This window comes from Propithecus coquereli, unplaced genomic scaffold (assembly GCF_000956105.1).
Source record: "Propithecus coquereli isolate 6110/MARCELLA unplaced genomic scaffold, Pcoq_1.0 Scaffold111, whole genome shotgun sequence".
Taxonomy (NCBI): Eukaryota; Metazoa; Chordata; class Mammalia; order Primates; family Indriidae; genus Propithecus; species Propithecus coquereli.
In genome coordinates, this window is record NW_012135081.1 from 5,140,583 (window position 1) to 5,165,273 (window position 24,691).

At 45.3% G+C, this 24,691-nt stretch overlaps 1 protein-coding gene across 2 annotated transcripts in view; it reads left to right on the top strand.

Moving 5' to 3' along the window:
- The window catches only part of NCKAP1L (NCK-associated protein 1-like), a 43,031-nt gene extending 19,053 nt beyond the window's left edge, over positions 1-23,978 (top strand). Inside the window, exons 16-31 of one of the 2 annotated variants that reach the window (XM_012653861.1) lie at positions 92-237; positions 1,268-1,400; positions 1,689-1,808; positions 4,595-4,740; positions 5,034-5,165; positions 7,678-7,896; positions 9,437-9,567; positions 12,331-12,428; positions 12,558-12,651; positions 12,805-12,887; positions 13,181-13,261; positions 15,990-16,083; positions 16,614-16,730; positions 17,066-17,175; positions 19,459-19,548; positions 23,438-23,978. In XM_012653861.1, coding sequence (XP_012509315.1) covers positions 92-237; positions 1,268-1,400; positions 1,689-1,808; positions 4,595-4,740; positions 5,034-5,165; positions 7,678-7,896; positions 9,437-9,567; positions 12,331-12,428; positions 12,558-12,651; positions 12,805-12,887; positions 13,181-13,261; positions 15,990-16,083; positions 16,614-16,730; positions 17,066-17,175; positions 19,459-19,548; positions 23,438-23,569 — 1,926 coding nt within the window. In that variant the 3' untranslated portion in view covers positions 23,570-23,978. The remainder of the gene's footprint in view (positions 1-91; positions 238-1,267; positions 1,401-1,688; positions 1,809-4,594; positions 4,741-5,033; positions 5,166-7,677; positions 7,897-9,436; positions 9,568-12,330; positions 12,429-12,557; positions 12,652-12,804; positions 12,888-13,180; positions 13,262-15,989; positions 16,084-16,613; positions 16,731-17,065; positions 17,176-19,458; positions 19,549-23,437) is intronic. The other variant, XM_012653869.1, reaches the window with a different exon arrangement.
- The last annotated feature ends 713 nt before the right edge of the window (positions 23,979-24,691 follow it).

Consider the following 24,691-nt stretch of genomic DNA (forward strand, 5'->3'; position numbering starts at 1 on the left):
ATAGGACGTACCCAGGCCGAATTTCAGTTCCAAGGCTGGAGGTCCTTTCACTCATCTTGTTTTCTCTGCCCTTTCCCAACTCCAACCACAGGCGTACACTAGTGTGGCTAAGGCCCCACTGCACCTGCATGAGAACCCTGACTTAGCCAAGGTGATGAACCTCATTATCTTTCACTCCCGAATGCTGGACTCAGTAGAGAAACTGCTGGTGGAAACTTCTGACCTATCTATTTTCTGGTATGTCTTGGTTCAGAGCTGTTTTCCAATTCATTTGCTCCCTTGACAGTCCTCTGTAGAGGATTATAATTCCCCTAGACAGATGGGAAAGTCTTGTTTTCTTCGAGATCTCCTTAAAGGCAGATGCTCAAACTCCACGGCTCATTCATGCCAGTTTCTACCAATAATCCTAAGTGGTAGGAATTTGAAGTTGATTCCCTTTTGTTCTGTATTGATTCTCTTGTGGGAAGCCATTTGGAGTTTACACGACCTTCCCTTCTCTAGGATAATTCATCCATATGTCTTTTCTCACCTTCACTGTTATCTTTGGGAACTTTTTCAGCTTTTTTTTCTCTTGGGATATTGTGATTTAAAAGAGACATGAAAAACTTGGAGGTGTGGTGGAGAGAACTGAAAATAATTTAATGGGCTGAAAAATAGAATTGGAGAATGAACATTAGTTTGTTCTCCTTAGGTAGCACTCAACATTTATTATATAGGTGACCACGGTTGTACATAACTCTACCCTTTGAAGGATCAAACAAGTGAAAAATATGTGTCTTTGCTTTCTGTAATCAATACAGGTGAGGAGATATAGCATTTGTTTGTGAAAAAGATGTCAACATATTAATAATATTTGGATATATAAGAAAGTGTAAAAAGAGTACAAGAAGTTGAGAGGATATAGGGTTAAAGAAAGATCAGTCTCATGGGATTAATTCGAGAAGGTTTTCTGGAGACTGAGTGTCAAATTTTGGGAGGAATGTGAATTAGCATTACTGAACAACTTCTAAATTAGAGGAAATGGCCCAAATCATGCAAGATTCTGAGGGGGAATAGCAAATTTTGTGTAAGGAAAGGTAAGAAGATTATCACTAAACTGCCCTGGGGTCCATTATAAAAGTTTGGAAGGGTTAAGTTTCTTGGGTTGCCTTCTGTCTCAAGGGTAGAGAAATTAAGGAAAGAGTCATAAATATCAATAAATGTTTGTTGAAAGAATTAATATTCTCTCCACCTCAAAGAGACCAGCTGCTGAACTGTTTCTCTGCAGCTTTCATCTCCGTACCTTTGAGAAGATGTTTGCTATGACACTGGAGGAACCTTCTATGTTGCGTTATGCCATCGCTTTCCCCCTGATTTGTGCTCATTTTGTCCACTGCACACATGAGATGTGTCCAGAGGAGGTGGGTATCCTGAACTCCAAACCATGTCATCTTTCTAGTCACATCTCATCCTTATTCCCCAAAAACACAATTCCAAGGGTTGATTTTCGTCCCAGGAAGTGTGCAAACATAGGTATGTGATACGAGTCCCTAAATAGCTTGATGTAGAATGTACATCTCTCTCTGTGCCTCAGTTTCTTCTTCTGTAGGAGTGAGTAGCTCAGGCAAGGGGAGATCAGAGTGGTATTATGAGGAAGAAGTGGCTGTCCCAGGGGTGACAATTTCTTCCTTGGTCCCTCTTTCCCATAGTATCCCCATCTGAAGAACCATGGTCTTCACCACTGTAACTCCTTCCTGGAAGAGCTGGCCAAGCAGACCAGCAACTGTGTCCTGGAGATCTGTGCTGAGCAGCGAAACCTGAGTGAGCAGGTAGGCTGAGCCCTCCCTGTTTCAGCCTCCCCTCTGCCAGCCCTCAGTGCCTTCTCCTCTGTCCATCCTTGCTTCCCTTTCGGATGCCAAGCTCTCTCTTTCTCTCAAGGATGACTGGGGCCTTTGCGTACTTGAGTTTATGGCAGGATTCTTTTCTTAGTATAGTCCCTTCAGTCTTTACTCCCTTAGGACTAGATAGAGGTGTATAAAAATACTCTTATTTGAACAGCTGCCTGCCAACAAAATCTGTGCTGTCATTTGAAGAGTTTTGAGAGATGAGTTTACTTTCTAATTTATTTCCCCTCTTCTTTCTGCCCTGTGTACATATACTTAGGACAGTCACCCCCAGATCACCTGTCTTGTCTCATCTTTCTGTTCATCTGCATCCTAATCTGTGGCTATTTGGGCATTTGGGGGCACCTCTTTTGTGTTTATCCTCGGGGCTGCTTTCTTGTCTTTTTCTTCTTGTTTTCCCCCTACCCTCCCCTCCCTTCACTGACTCATAGCACCTGCTCATGATTAGCTCAACCTAAATTTTAGAAAATTTGAAAATGAGAAACTTGTTTTGCTGTTGCCCTGGAGTCTTTTAGATTTCCCAGACTACCCACCCTTCCCGGGGTTGAGTCAGGCTTTGTAGCAACTTTGGTAGAAGTGGAGCCAGGCTGTGTGTGTGTGTATGTGTTTGTGTGTGTATACAGACACACAGTTACATTATTACTCAACTTTTTAATTTTCTTCTATGTAAAATGGGGATGAAGATACTTTCCTGGCCGGGTGCGGTGGCTCACGCCTGTAATCCTAGCTCTCTGGGAGGCCGAGACGGGCGGATTGTTTGAGCTCAGGAGTTCGAAACCAGCCTGAGCAAGAGCGAGACCCCCGTCTCTACTAAAATTAGAAAGAAATTAATTGGACAACTAAAAATATATAGAAAAAATTAGCCGGGTATGGTGACGCATGCCTGTAGTCCCAGCTACTTGGGAGGCTGAGGCAGGAGGATCGCTTGAGCCCAGGAGTCTGAGGTTGCTGTGAGCTAGGATGATGCCTCGGCACTCTAGCCCGGGCAACACAAAAAAAAAAAAAAAAAGATACTTTCCTTACAGAAGTGTCACAGTATTAAATAAAATAGAGTTCATTTAATATTTGGCATGCAGCACTCAATAAATGTTAGCTGTTATATTACTTGTTACTTACCAGGCATTAAGCTCTGTGCTTGGTTTTGGGGTGGGGGCCCAGAAGGAAGATATACGATCCCTGCCCTGGAGGAATGTCCCAGTTTAACGGAAAAGGGAGTACAAATACATGTTTGAAAGAAATTTGAATAATTAATGCAAGGAAGATATGCAAACAAGTGCAATTGTAGGTGTATTCATCACTCGCTGTGAATACCTGCTACATGCGAGGGACACTGGTAAGGAGGTTTGCTCAGTGCTGTATCAGGGATGACTAAAACCTGGTGTGAATGATTTTCACCCACACCAGAACCTTTGCAACCAAATGAGTATTGGCCTTCCCAGGTTAACATTTTGAGTAAGTAATTAGTGACTACTAATTACTAATAGAGTTACATTTTTTTGGGACTGCTTTCAGGATCTACTACAGACACTTTTGCATAATCTCAGGGTTTGATACATCCTTTTCCGTCAAGGTGGACTTGATTTTTTTTTTGGAAACAGATAAGAATTTGAACTTTAAAAAAGAAGGTGTGACTATAAAATAACAAAACCAGTTTTCTCACGTGGCCCTTATGCTGCTTTAAGAGTAATTCCAGCTGAGGAGTTTCCAGACATGCTCTGCACATGCTCAGCAGCACTGGAATAAATGGAGAGCATTCCAGTTATTTTGAAGGAGATACTTGAATATATAATTCTAGCTTATATTTTTTGTATGGTTAATTGGGATATCTAGGTGAAGAGAAGAGATGCTGGATTGATGTTTAAGCTAACTAGAAAGAAATATGTCAAAAAAGAAGTGGGAATAAAGTGATGAGCATATTGTGAATTCTGAATCTTTGGAGGGCTGTGGTGGTGTGGGTAACTGTCCCATAGGACAGACTATGAAGGAATATAGCAAGTGAGATGGTTGTTCTAGCTAGCAAATAATAACTGGCTTCCTAGGTTGGAAGATATTAGAAAGCACAGTTCAGTGGAGCTCTTAGATCTTTTTTTTTTTTTTTTTTTTTTTGAGACAGAGTCTTGCTCTGTCGCCCTGGGTAGAGAGCAGTACTGTCATCATGGCTCACTGCAACCTCCAACTCCTGGGCTCAAGCAATCCTCCTGCCTCAGCCTCCCAAGTAGCTGGAACTACAGGCGTGCACCACCACACCTGGCTAATTTTTCTATTTTTAGTAGAGATAGGGTCTCACTCTTGCTCAGGCTGGTCTTGAACTCCTGAGCTCATGCTATCCTCCTGCCTCCGCCTCCCAGAGTGCAAGGATTACAGGTGTGAGCCACCTTGCCCAGCCTAGATCTTATTATTGCTTGAATTTTTCCATTAGGAAAGGCTCTCTCAGGATGTGGGTGGGGGAATGATGCTCTGATCCCTGAAAGACACTGCTCTCTTGAGACTTTGAGCCTATACATGGAAAGATATTTATGAAAACTAAAAGGGGTGAGCACATCCAAATAGCCTCTCATTAGGGAAAGAGATGCGTGGAAGGAGAGAGAGAAAGGCAGAAAGATAAAAGAACAGACAACAGTGGAGAGACCTCTTAATAACTGTTTGATGGGCTACTTGGCAGATTTAGCAACAAATCCCGTTTCTCTGTTCACCTGCGTTTGTTTCTAAAGCTTCTACCTAAGCACTGTGCTACTACCATCAGCAAGGCCAAGAACAAGAAAACCATGAAGCAGAGGCAGACTCCCAGAAAAGGAGAGCCTGAGAGGGATAAGCCAGGAGCTGAGAGTCACCGGAAGAACCGCAGCATCGTCACCAAGTGAGGACCCAGGCCCTAGAGGGCCGATGGGCACTGCATCAAAGAAGGAAGAAAGGGAAGGGGGACGGTGTTGTAGCAGAAAAATGTGGAAGTGGTCGTGAGGAATGATGGATATGGAAAATCACTTAAATGTAAATTTTCTACTTTGCCTTTGAAGTCAGCATCAACATGTACTGTTCAGGCTGAGTATCCCCAGAAGATGGAAGGGTCCTGAGGGTCATAGCCTGACACACCCTTCCCAGATACTAGCAGATGGTGCCAGACCCATAATCAAGGCTCATTTTATTTTCTAGCATGGACAAGCTGCACCTAAACTTGACGGAGCTGGCACTGACAATGAATCATGTATACAGTTTCTCCGTGTTTGAACATACTATCTTTCCTTCTGAGTATCTCAGCAGCCACCTGGAGGCCAGACTCAACAGGTATCACTCTTTCCTTATCTTCTATGTTGTTTGGTATAGTAGTCCTCAGTTGGGTTCCATTAGATTCACCCTGGTGGTCAGGCCACACTATGGAGATTCTGATGCAGTCAGTCTGGCATAGGTCCCAGCATCTCTATTAAAAGCAAGCAAACAAAAAGAACCCCAATCCTCTTTAGGTGGTTTTGATGAACAGCCAGAATTGATCACTGGTTTAGTAGAATGAGCAGGGCCTTTGCAGTCAGCAGACCTGTGTTAATAACCTGGCCCTTAGCTAAGATGTTGGAGCAGATTATCTAACTTACTTGAGCCAGTTTCTTTCCTCATCAAGTAAGGATAATGGTATTTACCTTATAGATAATTGAAAATTACCTACAATTCTGAATTGGTAGAGAATGAAAATGAATAATGAGTGCAAAGCTCTTGACATATGTTAAGCCTCAGTAAAATACATCCCCTTCCCTCCGCTTTGCCCCTCATTCTACTGCCCCCTAAAGTAGGAGGAATACCCTTTACATAGGAATTGGGCACTATGGTCAGCAATGAGGGCAATGGGAAGAAGAATTATTATGAATAATCCTCTATTCTTCTGAGTTTTGTTTTGGGATATGTAGCTTATTTATTCATTCAACAAATATTTATTGAATAACTACTGTGTGTTAGAAGTGTTCTAATAACTCTTGATACAGTAGTATACAAAACATAAAAATTCCTGTCCCCCTGAAGCTTAATCTCTAGTGGGAGAGATAAACAAAATAAGAAGACAGAATGCATAGTAGCTTGGATAGTGATAAGTGCTAAGCAGAAAAATAAAGCAGGAAAGGGAGATAGGAGGTGTGTGTGGTGGCGGTGGGTGTTGCAGTTTTAGATAGGGTGGCCAGGGAAGGCTTCCTTGAGAGAGTGACATTTGTGTAAACCTGCGGAAGGAACTGAGAAAGCCAGGCATGCACCTCTCAGGAGGAAGAGGAATGCTTTGCAAGTGCAGAGGCTCTGAGGTGGAAACATGCCTGCTATGTTCAAGGGACATGGAGGAGGCCAGTGTGGCTGTGGCGGAACGGGCCTGGTAGGATGTGAGATTGGAGGGCAGGAGAGGCAGACTGTGTAGGTGCTTATATGTCATTGCAAGGACTTTGGCTTTTTTTCTGAGCGAGGTGAGTAGCCTTGGCGGGTTTTGAGTGGAGCTGTAATAGTAAAATTTGATGCAATATTTCACTCTGGCTGCATTAGTGGGGGCAAGGACAGAAGTGGGGAGACAAGTTATGAGTCTATGGTTTGATTGTAGGAGATGCAGATTTATTTTTCAATTAGGTTTTTGCTTGGGTGGAGTAAAATTTGTTTTCATTATGTACACATTAGCTGTATGGAAGGAAGTGTCTCAGTCGCATGCACAATGTCAGGAAGATGATAGTTTGATAATAGCCCATTTGCAAACCTTCAGAAACTGGTGGTGATTTCCAGGCCCTGGAGCAGCACGTGATATTCAAGTTTTCCCTGCATGTCTCTGAAGCTTGCCTCACTGACCTCAGTGTTCCCAAAGCCCCAAGGTTGGCCTAGAGGTTTAACCTTGGTGAAAACTCTAAAATAAGTTAGGCTTGCCCTCAGTCTTTCCCTTCTGTATTATTTCCCTCAAGTGGTACGTGAGGGTCTTTTCCCTTTCATCTGCCTAGTAGACCCTCCTCTTCCCTTCCCCTCCCCTGTCATAAGCATTTTGCCAAAACCACAAAAAACTCCCAAACATCTATGGCTTAAGGAAGAGGGTGGTTAACTCATTCATACTGATGTGCAGATGACTGACAAAGGCTACCTCTTTCCCCTAAGGTTTATGTTTTAACAAGGAAAAAAGCTTTTAGTCAAAGGACTGACTCTAGTTGTGAAATCTCTGATACCTGGGCAAGGCATTTTGGAAGGAGTTGGGGGTCCAGTGGGGAGGGGTCTTGCTGATGTGCCCCTATAATAGCATAATGGAGACAGTTATTCCACCCTCTCTAAGGCTGGCTATGGCTGCATGCTAGCCAAACGTGCTCTTTATTCAGCCCTGGCATCCCATGGCTAACTCAGGATTACACTGCACTTCCAAGGATTTCTAGGCATGGTTTTCCATTTCTGACAATGGTTGGAACTAATTCTTTCCAAGGAGAGAACATAAATATCGGCACTGAGAATGCAAGTGGTATGAACTCTCAGGTAGAGTTAGATAGAACTTGAGAACCCACCTGAACCAATTTCTCCAGAGAGGCAGAAAAGCTTAGTGATTAGGAATCGAATGTTGTTGGAATCAAGTCCCAGCTCTGCCACTGGCAGCTGTGTGGTCTTCAGTGATGATTTAATATCTGTGTCTCAGTTTCCTCTTCTGTAAAATGGGGATAATAATTGTCCCTATCTTATTGGGTTGTTATGTGGTTTAAATGAGATATATGTAGTAAAATCATAGCACAGCACCTGGAACACTGTATACACTCAGCAATTGTTACCACGTTCATCAGTATGATTGTAATTATGGATTTTTATAACCCAGAGCCATTGTGTGGCTGGCCGGCTACAACGCCACAACCCAGGAGATCGTAAGGCCTTCCGAGCTGCTGGCAGGACTCAAAGCATACATCAGTTTCATACAGTCACTGGCCCGGTTTTTGGGTGCAGATGCTTCCAGAGTCATCCGCAATGCCCTCTTGCAGCAGACGCAGCCACTGGACTCCTGTGGGGAGCAGACTATCACCACTCTCTACACAAACTGGTCAGTGTTGCTTACCCTTTCCTGCTGCTTCACCTCTGTGTTGGCACTTTTTCCTTTACACAGGAGGACCTCAGGGCCCAAGCATTTTGGCTTCCAGGGTCAGAGACCCCCAAATGGCAGCTTGTTTCTGCTTGAGGATTGGAACAATAGCCTGGGCAAACCCCAGATCCCCTTTTGTCCACTGCAGAGTTTCCTTCTAACCGTCAATGCAATATTGACCTACCCTGTAGTTATTTAACCTTTTCCCTCTTAATCTCCAGTTCTTAACCTTCCTTTTCTGAATTCTTACTGTTTCAATTTCAAAGGATCTCTCTTCCTCTTTCTGAACTTCTTATTTCTCTTTTTGTCCTAGCTTCTCCCTCATGAAAACCATTCTGTCTACCCCTATCTCTCCAGAACACTATCTCCTTGTCCCCTGACATGAACATATCGAGTCTAGTAGATTATTCTTAATAGAGAAGGGGGCCTCCTCCCCCAAACTGGTGAAGGTGGAATCAGTTTCCTTTGAGATTCTAAGGAATGGAAAGGAACTGGATTCCTACCTTCCCAAGCCACTGGGTGGCGCTCTTAATCCAAAATCAGCTCAGTAGGAGCCAGGCCGCAAAGAGCCCCTCCTAAGTAAGGGGGAACAAAGTTTGCAAATACAAAGGCCACCAGGGGTCAGGCAGGTAAAGTAATGGATGTGGTGGGCTAAGTGGGGACCTTGACAAGTTGGAGAAAGAGTGCCCCTCTAAAGGGGCTCCACCTGATTGCTGCCCCACTAAATCCTTATTTTTTATGTGAAATTTCCGTTTCAAAATTTTGATAACTAATTATCCATGAGCTCCAGTGTTCAGCCCCTCTTCCCCTCTGCAGCCATTTAACTTAAATTACAAGGAAAAAAAAAACAGCCCCATTTGACAGCTGGGTTTGGCTCAGTGGTGGTTAGCTTGTGATGTCTATAAGACCCAGACCCAGAGCTAGTACCTGAGAGTGGCAGGGATTGGTCAAGCCTTCCTCTGCCAACACTGCCTGGAGCCCAGGCCCTCTAAGCTTGCCCAGTGGTCAGGAGGGAATGTTATAGACTAGATGACCAGATGCCCATGGGGCATCTCTCTGCCCAGGAGGTTTGACTTGAAACTGGCTTCCAGGATCATAGGTCCTCAGTCCACCATTCTCCTTGGAGAGACTGAGGCTAAATCTATTTCAGAGGAGCTCAGTTAGTAGGAATTATTTTCTTGCCAGGTTGAGCCTGTGAGGATAAGTGTGAGGGGAGTACAGCTATTGGAATAGCACAGGGGCTGACAAAGGGGCGTTTGCGCCATTGCATTGGACAGCATAGCAAAATTCTCTGCAGCTTAGAGGCCAAGTGGAATTATATTACTGCCAGTTGTTTCTGACCCAACAGCGTGGGGTGTTAATCAGAGCGTTGTACTGTCTTCTTTGAGACTCTTCACCCCACCTCAGACTTTAGCAGAGTTTCTATTTCTGAGCCCAGTGGTCCTAGTAGGGAGAAGGGATTGGACACTAATCATCTGTACTTTCTTGGCCAATTCTGTAGGTACCTGGAAAGTCTGCTCAGACAGGCGAGCAGTGGGACCATCATCCTCTCCCCAGCCATGCAGGCCTTCATCAGCCTCCCCCGAGAGGGAGAGCAGAACTTCAGCGCAGAGGAGTTCTCTGACATCTCCGGTGAGCCTGGGGCCTGGTCTCCTTGTCAAGGAGCTGAGCTGTCCCCCTCAATGCAATACCTCGGCCTACAGACCCCGGCGGAATTCTCCTCCCTTCCCAGAGGCCCGTTCTACGCTCCTCTCAGCGTCTCTGCTAGCCTCCACCTTCGGGACAATAAAAAGAGATTCTCAGTGAGACCTAGGGTTGGGGAGTGGCCTGGGAGTTGAAGGCGAAGAGGGAAAATGGGAAAATGGGGGGAGTTTAGGAGTTAAGCAGGGGCACTCAACTCGCTGAAGGGATTTATTCTTCGAAGCGTGGTAAATGGTTATTCTCCATTTCCACAAAGAATGAAAGAGCAGGACATAGTGTAAAGGGTAAAGGATAAAGTGTAAGGAGGACATTCTTGTGCTTGGAATTATTTAACATGGTCTGATGTCACAGAATCTTCTTCCTTAGACATAAATTTTAGAGCCTCAGCCAATGTTTGGATTGCTGATGTTTAATAATAACAATGATGATAAGACGATAACTGACATTCATTGTGGGCTAAGTTATAATAAATGTTTACACATATTAACTCATGTAATTCTCACAACAGCCCTGAGGCAGATACTCTTACCCCCATTTTTCAGATGAGGACACTGAGACACAGAGTTTAAGGAGCTTGCTTAAGGCCACACATTCATAAATGGTAGGGCTGGGAGTTCAAGTCAAGGCAGTCAAATTTCAGAAGCTGGGTGCTTAACTACCATGCAGTTCTGCTCTCCAGTATACAGAAGTGCTTTTGTGTCTCAAGGCAGAGTGGGTAAGGGGTGTGTACTGAATGAGTCAGGAAGCCATTCCCTTTTTAAAGAATGCTTGAAACCATACAGATCCTTTTTAATATACTTGTTTTACCTACTGACTAATTCATAAACTACCCTACTTCTCCCTCCTTCCTCTCACCTCCGTGTAAATCATGGATACTGCACGGTATCTGGGATGGGCAGAAGATGTTCCAGTGACCCTGCCCTCTCCAGTCTTCTCCTTCTTAGGGGGTGTCAAGAAAGCCAGAATACATAGTTCTGTTTTCTAGTTCTGCCTCCTTACCAGCATCCCACCCCCATCAGTAAGCTGACCCTACTTCTTACCCACTGGAGGTTTCAGATGTCCCCTTCTCATCAGCTCTACCCACAAACCGTAGGCAGCCTCTAAAATCAGCTTTAGGTCTTGCTGACAAATGACAAGGAGCAGGAGGTAATGCTCATCCCCCCTTCTACCACCCCCACCCCAATTTCTCCGGGTTGCCATGGTGATGGGGCAATGCTACTACAAAAATAGATAGATGGAAAGAGAAAGATGCCCTAGGGTTACTAGCCAGGGGTAGAGAAGACTGGAACAAGGAGATCTGGCAGATCTAAACTGGTAGATCAGTGCATCTCCTCTATCAGCTCCAGAGTAGGCGATTCAGCCCCTCTTCCTCTATGTCAGCCATTTTAGCATAATCTAAGTTGACCAGTTCGGAAATCCTTTTATAGTTCTCAGCTCAGTTCTTCCTATTGTCAACAGGTGACTCTAAAAATGTTTAATATCTACTGGACAAAGCTCTGTTTCAGCTGCTGTGACCAGTTCTACTTCCTCTGTCACTGGTGGAGGTAGAGATCAACTGGTCCTGCCTTCAAAGACCTAAGTGTACAGCCTTGACTTCCTTTTCTCTCTGAACTCTTATTAACAATATTACACTTGCCTTTCTTCTACTGGCCTCTTGTTGTTGTTACTTCTGGTCTTTCATGGTTTTCCCTGCTGGGATGGCCCACAGCCAAAGATCACAGCTAGAGCTCTTTCCTGTCTGAATTTGTCACTGGTGTTTCCAACATGGGATTTCCCCAGGAAGGTTTTATTTAATTCACAGAGGGCCAGAGCAGGCTGGGGAGTGAGGGATAAGGCAGTTGGGGCAGATGAAAGAGAAGAAGGATTTAGAGGAAAAAACTGGGACTCTGGGGATGTGGGGATGCGTGTTGATTATGAAAAAAGAAAAGGTGGCTCAAGGACAGGGAAATTTGTACAGTGAAGTACTAAGTAAGGGAAGTGAAGGGAGAAACATGCAAAAAGCCAGACCTTAGGTAAGGAAATAGTTGTGTGTTCTGGGACACAGTAAGGAGGTAGTAAGGCATTGCACTAGGTTTCTGGTGCCAGCCCCAGATGTGGTTAAGTGACCTTGGACAAGCACTTAGCCCCTTTATCTGTAAAACCAGGATGATAGTACCTGTGCCACATACCTCAGAGGGCTGTTAATAATTATCATCACAATAATCCCTTATTCATATATACCTTTATAATTTTCTAAGGTTTTTATATGTATCTTATTTACTCTCACATCAACTCTGTGAAGTATTCCTGGCAGATATTAATTTCTTCATTCTACAGAGATGTAAACTAAAGCTCAGAGAGGTTCAGTGACTTCTTTAAGGTCTTACATCTAATAAATAGTACAGCTAGTACAGCCAGAGTAAAACCCAGGTACCATGTAAAGGAATTTGGGAAAGTATGGATTCTCATAAGAAAGTAAAGTAAATAGTTATTTGTGGTAAGTCTTGGTGTGAGTACCGGTGGGGACAGGGTGACTGTCCCACGGGAAGTCCAGACCTGTAGGAATGTAGGATTTCAGGCCATTTTTGCTCCTTGACTTCCTGCTTCCTTTCATTGATGCAAAACATTTTAAATGTTTAAATTACCCTGTAGCTGTTGTGTAAATGTCCCAGTGCCTTCTGAGTCCCACCTGGGACCTCGGTAACTCTGTTCCAGAGATGCGGGCCTTGGCTGAACTCCTGGGCCCCTATGGCATGAAGTTCCTGAGTGAAAACCTGATGTGGCATGTGACCTCTCAGATTGTGGAGCTGAAGGTACTGTAGGCACAAGCCCTGGGAAAAAGGTCCCACCTTGGGAGAAAGGGGGTAGGTGTAGGATTCTGGGGAAAGAGGTAACATTGGTCTTCTTTTCCTGCTTAATGTTTCTGTGTTCCTGGGCTGCAGAAGCTGGTGGTGGAAAACATGGACATACTTGTTCAGATCAGATCCAACTTTAGCAAGCCGGAATTGATGGCTTCTCTGCTGCCCCAGCTGATGGGTGAGCACTGTCTGCACAGTGAGAAGGAACTGTGGGAATAGTGTTGCGAATGACAGGGGTTTTCAGGGATCTGGGGGCTAGGCTGGGTCTGAAGAAGTAAAACCATTGCTGTTCTCCTAAGCTCTCTTCTCTAACACCCTTCTTTCTCCTCAGGGGCTGAAAATGTGCTGAAGCGCATGACCATCATTGGAGTTATCCTGAGTTTTAGGGCCATGGCGCAAGAAGGACTTCGGGAGGTGAGCTGGGGAGGAGCGAGGAATCACCAAAACATCTGTGGGTAGGGTTCACATGAGAAGTTGCAGAAGGGGTTGGTGAGCACTGAGAAGAAGCAGCTTCATTTGGCAGAGGTCTTGGAAGATCCCTAGGGATAGATGAGCTTAGGAAACCTAGAGGCATAAGGAGAGGGACGGCTTGGAAAGCTGGCTAGGTTCTCATCTAAGTCAAGATCTTTTTTGTTTGTTTCCACCCATTTTTGAAGGCACTGGTTGGTCACTGTCCTGTGGACCCATTTATCTTCTCTTTTCTCCAGGTTTTCTCCTCCCACTGCCCATTTCTTATGGGTCCCATTGAGTGCTTGAAGGAGTTTGTCACTCCAGACACAGACATCAAGGTATGGAGGAGTCAAAGTGGAATCTAAGAGATTTTTGTTGTTGACAAAGGGTGTAGCTAGGATCTTTTAAGGGAGGGATGGCTCTGAAGAATCCCATAGGGATAAAGGCCAGGGTTTGAATGGGAAGCCCGGTCAGACAGTTCTTCTTGGAGAGAGAGAACAGAGCTGGGGAGATGTGGGAGGATGGAGGGAAGTGGGAGCTTGGGAGACCCCATGGGGCTTGGGGGAACATTACCGGAAGGAGAGGGGTAAGAAGTATCTGTAGGTTTTCACCTGAAAGGAGCACTGTGCAAATTAGAAGCCAAACTATGTGCAAACGAGTACCCTCCTTAGTCCAGAGCTTAGGTACATTTTGTAAGGTTTGTTCCTTCTGTTCCCACCCACCATGCCTGCCCTCAGGGTGTCCTTTCTTTTCCTGGCCTTTTAAACTTTCTGGTTTCTCTACCGCATCACCTGCCTCAGGCTACCATTTGCTATAGGAGATGGAGGGCCAGAGAAGGGCTGCTGCAGACAGCCTAAGCTAAACATCCACTCCCCACGCCTCCCCACCTTTGAATCATCTTGTCTTTCGAATCATCCGGAACTAACAGGTGTTATACAGGAAATACAACTGAAGCCTGGGAACAAAGGCCTTCCAACACATAGGGCAGGCTAACTTGTCCTATAATTGATTTCTTTAGTGGAGAGAGTCTAAGAGGATACTGACTAGCAGGAAGAATTAAAGTTAGATATTAAGGAAAACATCCTTACATCGAGATCAAAAGAGTTATGAAATTTCCTCCTGTATCTGCCTAACATCTTACTAGGGTCAAGTGGCCGTGGAGGCGGCGAGGGGGCGATGTTTTGCTATGATGGCTGCCCCTCTTGAACGGCCTTTGATTTTAAGCTGAGCCTGGGTTTCTGGCAGCTGCCAATGTTGGGCCGAATGCTCTAGCCTGTCAGGAGCTTGTCTAGCTGATATCTTCTGGGCAGCTCTGCTCTTTAGGCTCTGTTTGCCTGTGAAAATAAGCTGGTAGAGGCGGAGGGGGAGGATGGCCTGTCCATCAGAGAAGCTGTTACTGCCTCAGAGGGAAGAGATGATTAGAAGAAGAGAAAATAAGACCACTTCAATCCTTCCTCTCTTCCTCCAGAAAACTGCAGGTCATGGACAAGGTCCCTCATCTCCTAGGCCATGGTTGCTGCAAACAGAGTCATCTAGGTAGCAGGGGATTTAAACAAAGGGCAGAGCAGAGTTGACAAAGGTTTGGCTTCTGTGTCAGTACCATAGGCAAAGTGTGTGTATGTCATTATGTCTGTGGGATTCTTTGCATAAGAATCTTTCCCTCTACTTAGTTGTCTAGTATTGAAACAATTATCCTTGTTCTCTCAGAACATTTTTAAGTTTTTTTTTTAACCTCAAAAGACTACTAAGTCCTTGGTGTAGGAGTGGGGGGTTGAAGCTATGCCCTGGGAACCTGATTCTAAGTACTCTGAGGGATTCAGGTGTCAACCAGTCAATATTTATGGAATGCCTTTTATGTGCTCAGCGTTGTGTTAAACACTAGAGAGGATCGAGAGACATGCTAAGTTCCTGGCCTTAAGATGAAGGAAGAGGAGGGAAAGGCGTAACATTTACTCTGTTAGCCACTAGGGTAGATGCTTTACACATGTGGTCTAACTTAATCTTCATGACGACTATATGAGGTAAGTATTATTATCCCAGTTTTACAGATGAGAAAACTGGCTCAAAGAGGTTAAGCAACTTTTAGCCCAAATCACACACTGGTTAAGTGGTGCTGCTAGGATTTGAACCTAGATCTGTCTTACTCCAAAGCGCTTTTCTCCCTTCACCATGTCATGAGGTTTTAAAAAATTATCTCTTTGGTGAGATAAGGAGGTGAGTCTCACCTCCTATCTAAAAAATAACTAGTACCAGATGCTGTGTGTGATCAATGCTAAATCAGTGGTACCGATATAAGGAGGAAGAGATGGGCCAGGCACAGTGGCTCACGCCCGTAATCCTAGCACTCTGGGAGGCCAAGGCGGGCGGATTGTTTGAGCTCAGGAGTTTGAGACCAGCCTGAGCAAGAGCAAGACCCCGTCTCTACTGGATAACTAAAAATATATATACAAAAAATTAGCCGGGCATGGTGGTGCATGCCTGTAGTCCCAGCTACTCGGGAGGCTGAGGCAGGAGGATCGCTTGAGCCCAGGAGTCTGAGGTTGCTGTGAGCTAGGCTGATGCCACGGCACTCTAATCCGGGCAACAGTGAGACTCTGTCTCAAAAAAAAAAACAAACAAAAAAACAAAAAACAGAAGGAGAGATGGGTTTGGGCTGAAGTCATCAGGGAGGGCTCCACAGAGATGAGATTTGAGTTAAGCCTCAACGGACGGGCATTACTTAGCTATACATAGAGGAGAGGAAGGGACCCGAACCAGAGCATGGAAGAAAGAAAGAAAGTTGTAGTTTGTGGGCAGTGAATAAATTAGCCTGGCTGCACTGACTGAAGGAAGCATTGACTAAAAAAATAAATTTGTGCTATGGAGTATCCTGAATGCCAAGCTAAAAGCATTTGGATTTTTTCCCCGTGGGTTGGGGAGAGCTGTGAAAGGAATACCTAGAAAAGATAGTACACCAAAAGTTTAAAAATCTTTGATCCAGGAATTCCTGATCCAAGAATCTGATAGCTTCTGCCAAGCACTTTTCTCCTGGGAATCCTCTCCAGAATATGTTTTCTTCTCTACCAGGTGACCCTGAGTGTCTTTGAGCTGGCATCTGCTGCAGGGGTGGGCTGTGACATTGACCCGGCCCTGGTGGCGGCCATTGCCAATCTGAAAGCCGGTAAGATTGGGAAAGGGGACAAGGGAGGGCCTGGGCCCTATTTTTGGGTGGGAAAATGTCCATGCCAAAGAAGACTTTATTGGGATCATGAATTCAGAGGATATAAACTGAGGATATAAACCGGGAGCTAAGGAAAACCCTAACCTCCAGAAAATACATACATAAGCAGTTTAGATTTCATCTCAGGTTCCAATCAGTTGATCTACCAATCAACTAAAAAGTATTAAGTGAGAGTCTTAATGCAAATGAAACAATGAGAGAACAACTGCTCTCTGACAGCAGAGCCCTTGGCTGAGAGTTCTCTCTGTTACCGGGGGAGGCCTCCAGGACTTGGGCCCCTCACTCTAGGCGGATGCTAGTTTTGTCCCCTTCAGCAGTAAAACTTGCTTATGGTGCTTTATAAAATGTTTTCATGGATATTTTCTCATGTGATCCTCATGGCAGTTCTGTGAAGTAGGATCCCTACAGGTGATAACTCCTCTTTGCTAGCCTTATTTACTTTTCCTCTTTTTCTTTTTCCTTCTCACCAGATACTTCATCCCCTGAGGAAGAATATAAGGTGGCCTGCCTGCTCTTGATCTTTCTTGCCGTCTCCCTCCCACTCCTCGCCACTGACCCTTCTTCCTTCTATAGCATTGAGAAGGATGGTAAGTAAGGAGTAGGTCTGAGAGGCCAGTGCTATTCAGGTTAGTGTCCTGGGGTGGGGAGAAGAGACAGAGACACTTTTTGGAAATTACAGACTTTTGGCTCAGGTGTGAAGTTCTATTTCAAAAAGGACTTGAGAATGAACTATGCATAAAATTCTGTTCCAGTAAGATTTCATAGGAATATCCTTCCCCTAATCCCAAAATGCCTTTTTGTCCTTTTGGTGTCAAATAGGGGTGGCCCAGCCTAAAAAAATGAGAAATTACCAATTGGGGTCAGCCTGGGGTGACTCACTTTGTGATTTCCTTTTTTTCTTTCCCCGATATCAATAACCTAGGATACAACAACAATATTCATTGCTTGACCAAAGCCATCATCCAAGTATCTGCTGCCCTCTTCACTCTCTACAACAAGAACATTGAAACTCACCTCAAGGAATTTCTAGTGGTGAGTGGGTCGAGGTTATAAGGAATGGAAGATAGCAAAGGGCCGGGATTGGTTTGACTTAAATATGTAAACAGTTATTGTTGAACAGGCTTTCGAGTCTAACCTCCCACCTAATTCATTCAGTAGTGAGAGGCTACTCTTCGAAAGGCAGGAATTTCTTCTGAATTCCCTAACAGCTGAATAGCTGGAAAGATCATTGGACAATGAGTCAGAAAATCTGAGTTCTAGTTCTGGATCTGCCACTAAGAAGTTGTTCGACCTCTGAAGAGACAAACTTTTGGGGCCTCAGTTTTCTCATTTATAAAATATAGAGATTAAACTAAATCCATGAATTCAAATTAAAGTGAATCCATGCACCTTGGTGTACATCAGAATATCCTGGGGAGCTCATTAAAATACAGATTCCTGATCTTTACACCAGACCTACTGAATTAGAATATCATAGGGTAAGTCCCAGCCTCTGTGTTCTTCATAAGGTCTCCAGAAGATCAGATGCATATTAAAGTTAGAGAGACGTTGAGTTTTATAATCTGTTTTTTTTAAGAGACAGTCTCTTGAGACCCTAACTCAAAAAAAAAAAAAAAAAAAAAAAAAAAAAAAAAAAAAAAAAAAAAAAAAAAAAAAAAAAAAAAAAAAAAAAAGAAAAGAAAAGAAAAAAAAGAAAGAAAAAGAGAGACAGTCTCTCGCTTTGTCACCCAGGCTGGAGTCGAGTGGTGTCATCATAGCTCACTGCAGCCTCGCACTCCTGGGCTCAAGTGATTCTCCTGCCTCAGCCTCCCAAGTAGCTAGGGCTGCAGGTGCACACCACCATGCCCGGTTAATATTATTTTTTTGTGGAGACTGTGTTTCTGCTATGTTGCCTAGGCTGGTCTTGAACTCCTGGCCTCAAGCAATCCTCCTGTCTTGGCCTCCCCAAATGCTGGGATTACAGGCATGTGCCACCACGCCTTGCCTAGTTTCATAATCATAAGGCCTCTTCTAACTCTGTACTAAGAAATAGTCAATGACTAGTTCTTAAACTTTAGTATAGATCAGAGTCACCTGAAGAGTTTCTGATGTAGACTAGGGTGGGGCTGAATAATTTGCATTTTCAACAAGTTCTCAGGTAATCTTGATGCTGTTTTGTCTGGGGATCTCACTTTGAGAGCCACTGGTCTCAATTTCTAGGGACTGGAGCTTACAAGCAGGCAGCTGATTCCACTGTAAATTATTAATATGTCCTAATTTGTTTGAAAAAAATGTTAAAAAAAATTTAGCCAAAGTTTGACTCTGTGTAACTATCACCATTGATCTCAGTTTTGCCTCTGGGGAAAACAGAATTAACGAACTATTTCCATAGGTGAAAGAGGCCCTAGAATTTTCCATTCTAAATCTCCCATGGAGTAATCTCGTTCATATACTTCTGATACATGGTCCATTACCCACTGCCTGCTTGAGCATTCTCAGTAATAGGGAGCTTATTTCTATGCAAAACATGGTCCCAATTTAAAAACTGGGGACTCATCTGTCTCTTTCCAGGAGGAAATACAGCAGATCAGACTGTTTTCTCAGAAATTATACCCTCATCCCGAGAAGTACGTATCAGGGACCTAAGCTTAGTTAGAGGATCTCTGTTTAAGCTGGGACAACCAACCAGATAGACCTGGCTCTGGGCATCTTTGATATAAGGAGGATTCATGCCAGATCTCTAAGATGGGGTGAGATGGGAATTTTTTTTTCCCTTTCTTTTCCTTTTTATCCTCTTTATTTGCTAAATGCAGGTAACCTGGGCCTGGGATACAGTGAATCATGTTTCTTCCTCCCACTTTGATCTGTTGGGGGCCTGGAGGTGAATGGAGATGACAGCCGTTTGGGAGTTAACAGGAGGAGAATACCAAGAGCTCTGTGTCTGAATCAGAGGCCCAGCTCTGTCTTGAGCCGGGTGGGAAATCAGCTTATAAACAGCCTGTTGACAGTGGTGTCTGGAGCCTGCCTAGAAAAGAGAGATGACTCTCCTGGCATACAGCATCTCTTGCCTTTGCTCTAGGTTCTTTCCTTGCTCCTTGCAGCCTCTGCCCCAGCACCTCCTGTTGTCTGCATTGGCAGGCCAACGGGATCCAAGCTGGTTTGCAGGCAATGTGTGTCTCTGAAACCTAGGGGATTTGCCACTTTTCCACCCTGAGTCTTCAGGAACATCTTGGCACTTCTCAACTCTCCTCCTTGATCTTTTTTAACTTCCTGTGGCCCAAGGCTGTCCTTTTCTGACCTTCATAAAAATCTGCTTTACAATTTCTTCCCTTACAGGTGGCCTCTGTCAGCCTTTTGCAGCTGGGCCAGGAGACAGACAAGCTTAAAACCAGAAATCGGGAATCCATTTCTCTGCTCATGCGCTTGGTATGTATCTTGTTTAAGCTGGTCTGGGAAAAGAGAGAGGAAAGGCCAGAGGGAGACTCCTCTTTAGGGTCTTTGGGTCTCTGCCATTGTTATCATCCAAAAGCATTACCTAAGAACTTAATTCTGCCTGGCCCTCTGGGTCTAGTCCTCACATCCTGGTTAACATTTTAAACTTGTCCTGCAACCCCAGAGTAGAGTCTTCAGGGACTTCTCTGCAGGACAGGGCCTTCCTGACCCGTAGCTGGTGGTGCCCCTTTTCCTGCAATGTTTCTGAGTCTGGCCTGGTGGGGCAGCTATGTCCCTTATCTGTAACTACCTCTTCAGTACATGCTTGGTTTCACTTGCCAACTTCCTACACTGTATTTCTTGTCACTAAGGGTACTATGACGAGGATGCTGGATAGCACAGAGCTGAACGCAAGGAATTGAGGGACCCGGGCTCAGAGGACAGAAGGGATTTTTGCTGAAGAGCTATAAGGCCGGGAGCCCAGCGGGCTATGAATCAGGCAGCGCCTGCTATCTTTTCCCCTTGCTTCCCAAGCTGTGGCCTTTCCTCTACTCTGGCAGAAAGTTCTGGGAACTCTGACTCGGTTAACTTAAAACATTTTTTTTATCATGACCCTGTTTCGATCTTCAACACACTTACTCTTCTCCTCTAAATGTCTTATCCTCCAGCTTAGTACTGCACTTAAGCATGGACAGGAAGGCACCTGCCTGGGCTCCATGTTTAAAAGGCCCTCCTTTGGCCTTTCTCTGGCCTATAGGGAGAGGATATGCCCACCTGGAGCCTGTGCCTCACCTCCAAGCCCACACTAAAGATATCTGGGACCCCAGAATTCTAAGCAGCTCCAGCCCACTCGTAGGGCCCACGTGGAACTTCTTCCCCAAGTCCATCCTACTGAGGCAGACTATGCTCCTGGTGGATGTGCCTCTAGTGCCCAAGCAACATATGGCTGGAGTCTAGATGTGCAGCTAGGGAGGTCGACATGTGTACACAAAACCCCTCCAACTGGGGGTGGGAAGAGAAGGGAGACTGGGTGGGAAGCTTGTTTCTTCCCTTCACCCTGTTCTGCTGCAGAACTCTCAGGAGTCCGAGAATTCTTAATTCAAACCTGGATTTCTATAAAATTACAAAGATACATTCTGAAGATTGGAGGATAGAATATAAGTTTCTTGGTTTGATTTAATTAGTCATATGTTATGTGCATCTCCATTTGTACTCTTGACTCAGGCCCAGAAATGTTAGGGGCAGAATTCCTGGGATTCCCTCTTGGTCTCCGTTAAGTACATAGGCACCGAGTGGTATTTATGTCTCAGTGGTATTTATGTATTTATTTCTCCAGCTAGAAAAAGGCCTAGCCTGGGCTGATTAAGGATTATGATGGAGAAGAGAATGGACATGGGCGCGTGGGTGTGGTAAGGCGTGAGAGGGAAGAGGAGGCAGGACAGAGGGAGGGCAAATGCTACTAGTGGGCGAGGTGGGCAAGTGATGTGGAGCAGCATGAGCTTCGCAAAGCAGTTAACTTTCTGGGACTCTGGTTCTTTATCCATACAAGTGGGTAATAACCCGGCCGGGCGTGGTGGCTAATCCTAGCACTCTGGGAGGCCGAGGCGGGTGGATTGCTCAAGGTCAGGAGTTCGAGACCAGCCTGAGCAAGAGCAAGACCCCATCTCTACTAAAAATAGAAAGAAATTATCTGGACAACTAAAAATATACATGTATAGAAAAAATTAGCCAGGCATGGTGGCGCATGCCTGTAGTCCCAGCTACTTGGAAGGCTGAGGCAGGAGGATCGCTTGAGCCCAGGAGTTTGAGGTTGCTGTGAGCTAGGCTGATGCCACGGCACTCTAGCCAGGGCAACAGAGCCAGACTCTGTCTTGAAAAAAAAAAAGAACAAAAAAAGTGGGTAATAACTCTTAAGAGAGAGAGGCTTGAATTAGTGAGATGTAATATGTGTGAAGGTGCCCAGTACCTAATAGCTGCTCAACAAATATAAGCTCCTCTCTCTGCCCCTCATTTTTGTTTCTGGATGATTTCGGCATGCCTCTGTAAGATGTTTTCACCTCTCTAAGGTTGGAGGTGATTCTGTATCACCCCCCAGCCCCACTCCCTCTTCTGCTTTGACACCGCCATCTACACCACCCCCAAGTGTAGAAAAGTGTCTGCCCCTTGTGGCCTCCCAGTGAGACTGGCAGGGTGACAGGAGCAGAGCTAGGACCAGGCGCTTTTGCTGGAGGGGGAAACTAGAGGGACTAGCTGCTGCAAAGCAATTTAAATGCAAATGTTTCCACAGAGAAATTGGAAACGACTGAAGGGGAAGGAGACGTATTCTGAGTTAAGAGGTTACTCTTGTAGCCTCAAATTCTGGCCAGCACTTCTCTCCCTGGGGTCTTTCTGTCTTGGTGTCAAGCTTGGGCAGTGCCCACGCCCGGTGTTGGCAGCCTGTTCCTGGCCTGGGTTTCCTGGGGAAGGAGGTGGCTCTCTCATAGTATCATGGAATCCTAGTGTCAGAACCAGACCAGATCCTGGCAATTAGTCCAGTACATACAAGTCATAGGTGAGGAGACCGAGGAAGAGCGAAAGATGACAATCAAAGTCTCCCCTAAAACATATGGCAGATTTGGGACTAGAACCCAGGTTTCTTGGCCTTCACTTTAGGGCTGTTTCCACTCCCATAAACGTCGGCCAGTTGGGAGTCCTGTTATTTTCTTGTGCTTCCTGGAGAATAGAAAGTCTTGGGCCAGTGAATTCACTTGGTCATTACTCATTTCCCTGTACCTGAGGGTAGTATCCTAGAGAAGAGATCTCATCTCTCTCCTGGCCTAGAGTTTGAAAGTCTTGCTTAGTGAGGAATTCTTTCTGTTGTCTAACCTAAGATCAGGGTTACAGTTTTATGAGCAGATTTCCTTTCCTTCTGCCTGAAGCTTCTACTCTGTTGCAGCTGTTGTGTGTATTGTGTGTGCATGTGTTTGCCAACTCTTACAAATTTTAAAACTTGAAAGGACTTCAGAGAAAGAAACATGATAGAACAGAAATGGGAGATTCTCTTTCCTTAGTGAATTTTCAGGACTTGAAATACCAGACATATTGGGGAGGGCCTATCTGTGTGAATTGCCAGAGGATATGGGACACTTCTCTCCAGAGTGTTTTTTTAGTTTGGGATTAGGAGGGTACTGAAGGAAATAACACCCTGCTCCTTCCTCAGGGATGGGGACCCTCCAGCCCAACACTCGTTTGTGCTGTTCTTACGAATATGCCCCTCTGTCCACCCCCACCCTTACCCAGGCATCTTGATCTATCTTCCTGCTTGGCCGTGGGGGCGTCTGGGATTACTGCAGCATGCAGGCTTCTAATTAAACTAATTAATCATGCCTGCTCCTTCATGCAGCATCCTTACAGTTCCCCGAGCACTGTACTGAGAGAGGGAGGAGACTGAGGCCCAACACAAGAGGGTGCATGTAGATTCCAGGCCCTTCTTCCTTGGCCTGCAGTGGCGATTGTTTCTCTTGCTGCAAAGCTTTGTAATTAGCACTTTTATCCATCTTTACCTGCATCTGTGCTTCCCACCCACGTATGATTTAGCATCCAGAATGGTAGGGAATGGGTTTTTCTGCTGCTAGGGAAGTGGTTCTTTCCTGCCTTCTGTTTCCGTGCCCTTTGTGTGGCCCTCATGAAGGAGACAGGGGCCACTACAGTGGGGCTGAAGAGGCCCCATTACTTTCCTGGAGCCAAACCAAGTGAGGGAGGAAGCGGGGAGAGCACGATTTGGAATGCTGTTCACTTGTGACTCTAAGGGCTCAGAGGGCCCAGGAACTACATGAAGAGGAACAGGATGTCACAGACATATGTCCTACCTGAGATTCTTATCTCTTGTCCCTATCTCTTCCAGGTGGTGGAGGAGTCATCTTTCCTGACCCTGGACATGCTGGAGTCCTGTTTCCCTTATGTCCTGCTTCGAAATGCCTATCGGGAGGTATCCCGGGCCTTCCATCTAAACCGGGTGCTTGGTGGTACCCACTGAAGGGCCCTTGGGGCCTACCTAAACCCTTGCCTTAGTGAAAGCTTGGTCATTTTCTCAAGGGGTGGGATGGGAATGGGGTGGGGTCACTAGGGAAAGGGTCAGGAGCCAGAGCTGATGGGCAGGTCACAGAGGAACAATCAGGGCTGAGAAATCACAGAGAAGTGGCACAGGCTGGGGCCATGGAGAACAGTTTATGGAAAAAGTTAGGGGATTGGGGCCACAAGTGTGAATTTTACAATGAAAAAACAAGTGACGTACAAGTATATTTTCTATCTTCTGGTGAGTGGAGGTTGCGCTCTGACAGGCATGGGTCTCTCTGACCTTCATCACTATTCTAGGATAATGCTGGCGGGCAGAGATGATCAATCATCATATTAAACCATAATGAGCTTATAATCCTCCCACTGGAGCTGCTATTGTCTCCAGCACATTCATTAGGACCATTATCTCCTCTCTTCCTTTTCCAAATGTGTTCAGCAAACATTCAGCCTGCTCATACTACAAAGTAGCAGCAAAGGAACCCCTCTTTTCTTTTGTGGGGCTATTTTAGGAGTCACTGGGGCTGTTCTTTAGCCTCTAGCTTGACTGCCTTTCCTACCGGGGCAAAGAGGAAGTGCCCTTCAGAGATTTTCACTGCCCACCTGCTCCACTACACATTGTGGGTAATGAGTGAGTTCTCTCATGCTTTAACCCCTCCTGCTTTTATATCTCCACAGCCCAGAGCTGAGGGTCAGTGTAGGTCAGTTCTAAGTCACATGACAACTAATTGGACCAGGCTCATGGGTTTTCATTCCCATGCCATTTGGGGGTATACTCCCCCTCCTATCTAGGGGTACTAATTTAACCCTAAATTCTCTTGTCAGCCTGGGTACAGCTGTTGCTCCAGGCAGGGATTTCTCTTCTAGATCTTAAATTTCACAGACCTCATTAGGTTGTAGGGCCCTAAGAGTGGGTATCCTTGAGGGAGTACAAGCTGTTTCAACTTGGTCCTTTTCTGCACTAATTAGAATTTCAAGTGTCAGAGCCTGGGGCATTCAAGATGGCATTAAACTAGGTTTAGTTAACTCCATGGCAGGAAACAGTGGCCTCCATCCTTCACTTCTGTGCACCCACTGCCATGGA